Source organism: Trifolium pratense, linkage group LG1 (assembly GCF_020283565.1).
Source record: "Trifolium pratense cultivar HEN17-A07 linkage group LG1, ARS_RC_1.1, whole genome shotgun sequence".
Taxonomy (NCBI): Eukaryota; Viridiplantae; Streptophyta; class Magnoliopsida; order Fabales; family Fabaceae; genus Trifolium; species Trifolium pratense.
In genome coordinates this window covers 50021871-50032663 of record NC_060059.1, presented here as the reverse complement: position 1 = coordinate 50032663, position 10793 = coordinate 50021871, and the positions used below count along the sequence as shown (strand labels likewise).

The window sequence follows — 10793 nt, the reverse complement described above, 5'->3', positions numbered from 1 at the left end:
GTGAAATAAGGTTCCTAATTTAGCATCTTCCATAGGATATGCTCTTGCTACCTACTATTTTGTTCCACATATGACAAACACCTTTGTAAATTTCCCATCACGTGTCATCTCCTTTTTTGATGTTTTTATTGTAATTGTGATCATACTCGTCATCCAACCGTTGTTTCAAAAGATATGACTGCTGATATGTTCTCTCAATTTCAGAAGGGGTATCAAATATTATGGAAAAGAATAAGCATTTTCTTCCTATTCTTAGTTTCTTAAATTTATGAATTTGTAAATTAGTCATTTAAATTGAAAAAGTCACTCAATTTACCTCATCCTATAAGGTTTCCCGACAAAAGATTAATTTGGTTTAAAAAAAAAAAAGAAGCTCAGTGTATGTTTGGATTCCATGAATAATCTGTGCGTCGAGCTCGGCCCATTCCAATGAAGGCCCAAGATCGCGCCCTCCTATACCTAACAGTTAAGAAAACAAACCTTCTGTAACGGCAGACATTAAAATAATTGTTATCCTTTAAAATGTAGACGTGACTAATTAAACTGAGGGCCACATTAATGACTTTTATCGGGTATAACTTTCATTGTATTCTACACAAATTGTCTAAAAAGTCAAAATAACCTTTTACCTTTCAAAAATTATACAAGATAAAATTTATTCAATATTTAAATTTTGTCTTGTAGAGAGTTAATAGTAGAACTGTCTCTTAAAAAATGACTATTTTATTTGTGTGCTAGGCAGACGCCACTGAATATTTTATCTTTAAAAACATAAGTTACGGGCATTTCGCATTCAGCCGTTCGGTGTCAAACTTTTACATAACTTTTGTTATTATATTTGAGTGATATTTCACATTCTCTTAATTGGCTGCAACAACAGCATCATCATCGATCAATATTATTTGCTCTGCCCCCATTTTAGATCAAAGATTTGCAGTCTATTTGCTTGCTTAAAGTTTGCCTTCTCATCAAAAGGATTTATAGTCTTTGAAGGCAATTTTGAGACCACTCTTTATGTATTTAATTAATTAATTTGAGGGCAGAGAAAGACTCTCATAAGTAAAAAATAAGTGGTTTCATTGTGGAATAATATTTGTCTCTTTTTCATAGAAGAAAAAAAAAAGAAAAAAATTGTCTCTATTTAGTAGAGTCTTATTACTACACTGGTATCGAATATTCACATCTACGATAATTGTCTTTATAGTGCATGAATAGTAGTATGGAATGACATGTCATAAGTAGTAACATGGATCAACTGTAAAGTATCATTTAGACAAATAAATTTTTAATTCATATTTAATAACACGGACATCACGTTCCATTCTTATTGCCCAAACGAAACAGTTAAGGTTGTAGCTTTCTGCAATCTTTCTTTCAATCTTAATATAATCAATCTTGTAGTTCAATTTTTCTCTCCTTTCTTTGATCAGTCCGGTTAAAAGAAAACCTTTATTGTTCCGTTTGGATAATATGAATAGAATGTGATGCCCTTTGGTCTAAAAAATGCTTCTTCTGAGTTTCAAAAAATTATAAACAATATCTTTAACCAATTCTCAAAATTTACCATAGTTTATATAGTTTATATTGATGATGTTTTGGTCTTTTCACAATCCTTAGACCAGCACTTTAAAGTCCGTCCGCTCTTCTACTTTCCAGATTTCTTATTTATTAATTTTACCTGTTTCCGTCTTACTGCTACATTTGTATATAATATTCAGATTTAGAATATTCAGATCTATTATTCATGCACAGTAAAAACAATTATTCTGATTCAAAAATAATAATTGTCTTTACGATGCATGAATAGTAGTCTGAAATGACATGCCATAAGTAGTATTTCCTCAGGTCCTATATATAAGAAAAACTTTACTTTTTAGATTCATTGTAAAGTTGATATATCTATTATCTAAATAATATTGTATTCTAGATATATAAACTCTACCATGAATTAAAAAGTAAACTTTTTCATAGGACCAGATGGAGTAACATGGATAAGCTGTAAAGTACAATTTAGATAAATAAATTTTTTAATTCATATTTTACAACACGTGTGTGGATAAGATAATCACCTTCTTCCATAGAAATGTTTATTTCTAAACATGGACACAATCACTACTATTATTTTCTAGAATAGTATTCTATGCAGGTAACAAAGTAAGAAATCTTTCTTAATCACTTCCATCTTAAACATTACATGAAAGTTTAATATTTGGAAACTGAAACCATGTAATAGGTCCACTCAGTGGAGGGATACCAAAGAAAAGTGTACATATAACAAAGCTACTAGTATCAACCACAAGACAATCATAATATCACAATTTAGATATTTTCTGTGTTAAATTCTAATTTCAAAATTTCTGATATTTACAACGACCGTTATGGTTTCATTATTTCACTCCAAACCAATGATCCTTTTCAAAATTAAGTATACTACTACTATACATCCTATAAGGCTATAACAGATTGAAAACTTTGTGACACTTCAAATTCATGGTATAGTGCACCTGAGATTTGTAAGGATAAAAAATGATAATGGTCATAGTTCTACGAGAGCCATCCTTTTTTGCTCTTAGCAACCCTGAGTTGCATTACAAGTTCTTCACGCTGAGCTTCTACCTCTGCATATTTAAGGCTCATGTGGAAGTAGCGGTCCTGAATATCTGTCAACTCTTCCTCTAGTTTTGATTTTGTACGTTCAAACTTTTCTTTCGTCACTAGTTCTTCTTCAGCCATCGATTTAACTGGGCCACTTGCCTGGTTGTTTCGTCCTTGAGGTGATGACCTATAGGATGAAAATACAAGGAAATTTATAACACAAATGGCTAAATAGATCAATAAGGCATGAGTGAGCATGACCTAAAATCAAAGGTATAATACAAATTACTTGAGCAGGCTATTTCCCTATGTTTCAAATGCCTGCAATCCTGATTTATAGGCTGACCTAAACCGTATAAAACGGATATACCTTGCTGCCTTAAAATTGGCTTCAAATAGTTAGCAGCAGAGTAACCACAACTTCTTTGAACAATGTACCTATATTCTGATATCCCTAAATGAATTATGCATGTGTATTTCGACTGTATCCAACTTGGTTCTAAATCCCACCAATTGCTAAAGAAAATAAAACACAAGCCTCACTAACAACCAAATGAACCAAGTGAAAACCAGATCTTATAATTGTATATCAAAACACAATCATTTAATTTTATGGAGGAACTAGACATTATTTGGTAGACTGATCTTGGACATTGAGGTAAGAATGAGATTTGAGATCGCAGTTTTTTTTTCCTTTCCGAAACTCCACTCTTAAGGCTCTAAAAAGTTCCTTTTGGGACAGTAGAAAACCATACTAAGACATAATTAATAACAAATTTGGCATCGCCTTTTGTAATTCAATGTTTCTTTTACTTTTCGAACTTTTACATGGTTTTTTACCTGATAACGATCGCTGCGAGCAAAGTACCCCATAGCCTAATATGGCTTAACCATAACATTCTGGACAGATTTTATATCAGTTTCCCTAAAGCACAATTCCATACTCATATATTATCCCTAATTTGTACAACTACCAACGTATGAATATGTTCCAATTTCAAACATCCTTTCTTTCAAGACATCGGAAATATTTTTTGTTAAAGTAATTCTAAATAACCCACCTTGTGGATAAAGGGTTTTGTTATTGTCTGCAAATTTCTAAATAAAAGAATAGGATAAACAGAATAAGAAGTCATAATGTGTTCCTCTGACCTGTTGAGTTGAACTTCATATATGTCATTGGCTTCTTTTGCCTTTTCTACTTCATTTTCAAGCAATTGAGCCTTTGATACTGAATCAACTTCAATCACATGAACATTTTCATCAAGAAGTCCATGCTCACTTTCCACCTATGAAGAAAAAGGAGAGACAAACAGAAACATTTAACTTTCAGCGAGATTGCAATTATTTGACATGATCTCTTTGGGCCACACAATTGAAACCATAAAATATACTTGGTAACATTTGAAAAGGAGGTAAAATAAAATTAAGAAAAATTCAACACATCACCTCATTCTGATGTTTCCTGCTGTAATAAGGGTCCTGTTGATCTTTCAGGATTTCTCTGTCATTCTTTAAAGATGGCTTTTTTCTATTGCCACGAACTTGATTGGTATTCTTAACCATAGAATTAAGCTAAATCAAAGAAATAAAATTGTTAGTCGTGTCATCACAATGATATCATGTAACTTATGAAAAAGAGACTAACTTTTGAGGCCTTCTGATCATCGTTAACAGGTTTCCTGTTTAGCTTCGAAACATGATTTCGCTTTTGTTCCTTAATCAGTTTCAATTCTTCTTCAAGGGCTTGAGCTTTTTTCTGAAGATCAGATTTTTCCTGGACACATCTTGTGTCTCTTGCAATCAATTCATTTTTCAACTGTGTAAGCCTTTCTTCAAGGGATGCTTTAGTTCTCTTGCAATGCTCCAATTCTGATGCATCCTTCTCCAAGCTTGATATCTTTCGTTCAAATGATGTATTCTCTGCCTTCAGATCTTCACATAGTTCAGATTTCAAGCATAATGAGGCTTCCAGTCTCTCTTTCTCAGTATTGGAAGCGTTGAGCTCACTCTTGAGAGCCATAATCTCATTTTCAAGTTCACATGTCTGCTGCAACTGAACCTTCAAATTGCCGTATTCTTCCATGTATTGCTGTCTTCCATATTCAGTGACTGTGAGTTTTGATTCAAGGGAACTTATAGTGCTTTTGAGTTTCAGTTCTCTTGATTTGTAGTCCTCCACCAGCTCTGACAATTTTTCATGTTCAGCCATCAGTTCAGTTGTTATGTCTTTCAACTTCTGTTCATATTCACTCTGCATCATATTAATCTCAGTCTTGGACAAAATCACTTTAGATTGAGCTTCTCCAAAAGCAGATTCCAGTTTGGCTTTTTCATCACGTAATGTGGATACTTCAAGCAAAGCATTGGAAGCTATTCTCTCCTTTTCATCATAGGCTGCTGAAAGTTTCAGGCTGAGATTCTCTACTTCTAGTTTAAGGTTCTGAATTTCTACCATCTTCTCCATTTGAATCTGATTCAATAAGCTTTGACCCTGATCCATATGTTTCCTATTTTCATCCAAAATACCATCCATATCTGAATTTAAATTCATTTCTTTTGATGCAATATCTTCCATCATTAAAGCATATTTATTTTCTAGCAATCCTACTCTTCCACAGAAATCAGCAAATCTTTTGCCTGATTCCCTTAACCTGGCTCCCACAAGGGAGCAACGCTCCTCTAAATCCAACTTTTGCTGACTCAAATATCCATTTAGCTTCTCAAATGAATTGCATTCTTCTTCAAGATTTTCAATGGTAATTTGTAACTGCTGATTTTCTCCTCTGAGATATTCACATTCTTCTTGTGCTTCTGACCAATGAAATTGTGTCGCATTTAGTTTTTGTTCCAAATCTTCAATGGAAGAATCCATCTCAGACTGCATCTCCATAACCTTCTCTTGAAGCCTTGAAGCATTATTTCTAGCATTCTCTAGTTCTGATAATTGGGACTCTTGTTCGTTTGTCAAACCTCTCACTTGACTTTCTAAAACAGAAACCCGCGTCAACAATTGTCCATTTTCATGTTCTATATCTGATCTGCTGTGCTTCATTTCATGTGTTTTTTCTTTTAACCTGTCCTCCATGTGTTCCTCTAGTTGAAGTTTCTCTTGTTCAAGATGATAAACCTTGGCTTCCAACTCACTCAGGAGCTTCTGAAGAACCTCAATCTCTTTTTCTTTACTTGATAAGTTCACCTCAAGGTTTTCCATCTCATATGTTCTATCAGTTAGTTCATTATTTAGATCTGTGATTTTGACTTGTGCTGATTTGGAAGTCTCAAGCTCTTGAATTGAAATATGACCATCGTTATTAATCTTCTTGGCGCTTTCCTCCGGGAGTATGTCTTCTGAATGAAATATTCTAAATAAATTGTTGCTTGATTCAGACTCAAAACTCAAAAAAGATTGATCATTGAGCATGTCTGACAAAAGATCTTTGGATGTACATCCATCTTTTGAATTGGTCTTTGCTTCTTTTAGTTTGAATAAAAGCTCGAGGTTTTCATTTGTAAGCTCATTACAGTCCATCTCAAGTTCCTGAACTTTCTCTTTCAGTGTTTCCATTTGTTCCAAAAGATCTGCATCACCAATATTTTTGGACGCAGTCTCCGCATTACATGTTTCTGGGACAGATTCTAACAGCCTTGCTTTCAAAATTGAGATTTCTTCCTCTTTAGAAGATAACTTTCTTTCATATTCCATTTCAATATCTGAAAGTGTTTTGTTGTTTGAAATCTTTGCATACTCAATGTCTTGCATTTTATCCTCCAACTTCTCTTCCAGGTTTTGCACTTTAGCCAGCAGATTTTTATTTGATTCCTCCAACTGCTCTATTTGTTGCATAAAGATCCTATTTCCTTCTTCACTTATCTGTAAAGATTTCTCGAGAGCACTGAGTTTTGAGGGTAATGATGAAAGATTTTCTATCTCAAGTTTTTGCTGTTCTATGGTTTCTTCTAGTTCCTGCAGAACAGAAACAAGCTCAACATTTGCTTCCTGGCTCTTCTTTAGTTGCAATGACAAGTTGGAATTGGATTCTTTCTGGAACTTTAATTCATCTTTTAAAGCATTTTCTATTTCTGGAATGCATTCACCTTGAGATATTGAATCTTCCAAAGTTTTTTGTCTCACTATTGGATCTCCTGATGGCAATGTTAAGTGGTCAACTTCTTTTTTCAAACTATCGCGTTCGACATATGCTGTTGAAAGGTCCATTTCCAGACCTGCCAGCTTTTTGGATTGATCTGAGAATTCTGTCCTCAACATCTCCAAGTCACCCAATAGCTTTCTGGCGTTCATCTCCCACATCTTTGCTTCTGCCCGTAGCTCTTCACTTGTGTCTTCTGCAGCTTCAACACTGTTAGTAGAACCGTTGGTCATCTTAGCAGATGATGCACCAATGTCTTGCATATTTTGGCAATTAAATGATGAACGATTCGATTGAGAAGAGTTGTTAACAGGATAATCATAATTGGAAACACTTTTCTGCGAACTGGTAGAACCTTGTCCATTTGTCGGGCTCTGCCTGTCACTGATGCACGGGGAGATATTTCCCCTTCCTATGGAATCCTCGGCTGAGTTATAGCTGTAGTTTGATACGGAACCAGAAAGACTTGTTGCCTGCAGGCAAGGTTCAATGTGTCAGTATCTTAATAAAGACGATTAATAATGAATTATGTCACAAATCACAACTCAAATATGGAGAGAAGCAAGATGATAGTTCTGCACAAAGAAATCCTTTTGTCTCCTAGACCCTGCTTGAAGACAACTCTGTACAATGAATGACTTCAAGGACCCAAAGGATGAAATATAGTTATTATCCGCACAAAATTCTCTCAAAAGATGTAGTCTTTACGTAGATAAGGGTACAAGTATTACTAAATGAATGCAGTATATTATAGGCACAAAGAGTTATTATGTACCAATATGCATGCATGGACTAGAATTTAGAACCATATGTGCAGTGATAATAGGGAAAGCATTGCAATTTTACCATAGTCTCAACTTCTCCAGTTGATAAGGTAGAGTCCACATCACCAACAGAGTTAGATTCAACACTCTGTACATATGAACAATCAGATTCATTGGACTTGAGATTCAGTTCATCATTATTTTCATTCATACCCTTCAAATGAGAATTTGTTTCCCTTGATTCTTGATCCCTGAAAATTTCCAAGAGATCAATATTTAATGAAATAATAGACATTATAATTGTTGTATAAAAGACCACCCTTCAATACAAACCTGGGTTTTTTTCTTGGTGTAAGGCACTGCACTGTTACCTGCAAAATGCATAACCACTGAATTTCAAACTCTAGACTCAATGACATTTTGCTGCAATTGAACTCCTAGCTATAAAAACATTTATATATCTATCTACCTGACTATACACATAATACTATATATTTTTATGCATAAAATCTTTAGTTTTTCAGAATTTCCTAAGTTTGACAGAAATCAACATGGAATCAAATATAAAATAAGACATAACTGTCCATGAATCACAAGAAAATTAAATGCCTTTTCACTTTCTGCAGTCAGTCAAGAATACACAATACAGTAGTCGGACTCACATTCAAAACTGTCCCATGGTTGCACTTGTTTAGTGGGATTGAAAGTGGAACAGCAGCATCTGAACTCACATAGCTGGTCATACTAACTGTGACCTCTCCCAGGATTCCAGATCTTAATGATCCCTGTTAAATGGTATTATTTATTAATACTCCAAGCAGAGTTATTTCAAACTGATAAAGCTAACAGCAAAAGGAATGAATTCATAATAATCAAAGAAGCAGAAAAAGTGATAGTACTATAGTAGTACCATTGAAACAATAAGCTTGAGGAGACAATCATCAATCTCCTTCGACGAGTTATCTCTTGAAACACATACAGATTGTGAAAAAGTATCCGACCACTGACAACTTCCATTACGCACTGCTACTTTGCTAGACTTTGCAATTGTCTTACCATTTTCTACAGAGACAACAGAAACAAACAGCTTGTCCCACCCCTTTGGTACCTGCTAACATTAGAATTCAATTAGCATTTGTTATTAACAAAACCAGCACTTTCTTTTTGTGGCCTCATGGAATTTCATATTTCATTTCAAACATTAACGGTGTTCTCTCTAATATCCAAACACCCTATTACAGCCTTGAAATCTTGGAAGGTTATAAAATTTACGGTCAGTGTGGATTGATTTATTTGAACTTATCTACTAACATAAATGTCTGTTAATTAGATTGTTGGAGAGAAATTATGGAAACAACTTATGACATGTCCACAACCTATTTTGTGCTCACTTTGAAAGCTCTCCACAATCGTTTATCAAAACAGTTTATAGCTTATATTAATACAGTTTGACTTCATTTTACCTTTTGCTAGAGAAATAGTTTATAAGATAAGTGTTTTATTAACTTATAATCCCGAACCATCTTAACACTCAAGTAACTTAAGTCATTTTATGATATGGTTATGTTGTATTATTATTTAGTCCTAATAACAGAACATGCATGAAGCATAGTTCTTCTGCATTCCATCAAAACAGAAACAACAATGCTAATTCATAACAAAACACCATGATCCGAATCTTCAATTTCATAAAAATTCAATTCAAACACATTACAACTCAATGTAAATTGTAATTCCTCAACTCCGAACTCATCTCGACGTTTTTTCCCCCGAAATTTCCAAATTATTACTACGTTTCTTATACAATAAATTTCCATCATAACAGTTTATGTTATTTCCAAATTAATATCTAATAATCGAACATATTCAGTTACATAAAAAAAATAATCATCACCGATCAATAATTCCTAAAACGAAGAAGATTAAGCAACACATAAATTAGAAACTAAAAGTAGTTAGTTACATTGATGAATAAGACGAAATTGAAATGGAAAAAGTGAAAGAAGTAATTAACCTGAAGTGCCTTAAGATGAGAAATTCTGAACTCAATTTTATCACCAGATTTCTGAGACCTGTGTTTGTGAAGCTTAAACATTTTGTTTCTCTTTAGAAACTTCTTCTTCACAGTTCAAAGTTCAAACACAGTGTATATGAATGTGCTTTGTGTTGTGGATTTTTCTTCTTTGTCGATCACATTCATGATTTTCATCATCTTTTTCTCTGCAACCACCATCACCAACTGTTTTGAGAGAGAGAGAGAGAGAGAGAGAGAGAGAGAGAGAGAGTTAGCTAAATGGTCATTGTTGTGAAGGGTGTTATTTTATTGTTCCTTCAAACCATAGCGGGAGAGAGAAAACAAACAGAAAGTGGCACGAGAAAGATTAACAACCCAAAATAAAAGGAAGCATAATTCTATATTATTTATATTTTTAATTTATTTATTAATTGTTTTTGTTGTTTTTTGTTTAAAATGTGAATAAATAGCGTATTTGAAGTTTGAACCATGATTCCTATATATAAACAATGATGTTTGCTTTGTTGATTAAGTTAAGCTTGTGCGAACTAATTATTTTGTTGTTGTTATTGTTATTGTTATTGTTATTGTTATTGTGTATCCATGAGAATGAATTTGGATTTGATGACGAGAGAATCTTCTACTGTCAAATCACATGCAGGAAAACTTGAATCTTTTGATTGAAAATAAATAAATAAAGTTAAAAATAAAGAGGTCGAATTTTTAGATCTATTTCTCCTGTTAATTTTTTTTTGTCAAATAGTTAAAATTTCATATTTTAATGTAAATAAGTGGAAGTACCGAGATTCGAATCTCAGCTTTGCATATTACATGCAATGTTTGTGTCAACTGAATTATGTTTAATGGAACTCCTTCCGTTAAATCTACATTGGATGAAATATAATTTTTAAAATTTAACATAGTTTCTGAATTTAAATGTCAAATCTATTTGACATAAACCTAAACTTTAAATTATATATCAACAATTGAGATCTATTAATGAATGAAACCACTACAGAGCCGAGTCAAATCCCATCATCCATAACAATGCACAGTGTGTGTAGTCTTTAGTGGAGTTATTTTATCCTTTTTTAATGGAAAATTCTGTGAACGATTCTATTTGCTGACGTGTCGTTTGTAGTTGGCCAAGAACGTTAAAGTTGTTACTTTATACGATGGAGCAGTTGCAGCTTATTACTAACTGCAACCACCATGGCAAAATCATTATTAGCAAACAAAAATGAACAGCTGTTAGTTTCAAAAGATTTT

General features: G+C 33.3%; 1 protein-coding gene across 1 annotated transcript; it reads right to left on the bottom strand.

The window, feature by feature from the left end:
* Positions 1-2230: 2230 nt before the first annotated feature.
* LOC123907411 (putative leucine-rich repeat-containing protein DDB_G0290503) lies at positions 2231-9906 on the bottom strand. The gene is made up of 9 exons (XM_045957679.1): positions 9525-9906; positions 8421-8618; positions 8173-8295; positions 7844-7881; positions 7593-7761; positions 4244-7219; positions 4045-4170; positions 3748-3884; positions 2231-2782 (listed from the first exon to the last, which is right to left on the bottom strand). The coding sequence occupies exons 1-9, from the start codon at positions 9603-9605 to the stop codon at positions 2545-2547; spliced, it is 4086 nt and encodes a 1361-aa protein (XP_045813635.1). The 5' UTR covers positions 9606-9906; the 3' UTR covers positions 2231-2544.
* Between the last annotated feature and the right edge of the window lie 887 nt (positions 9907-10793).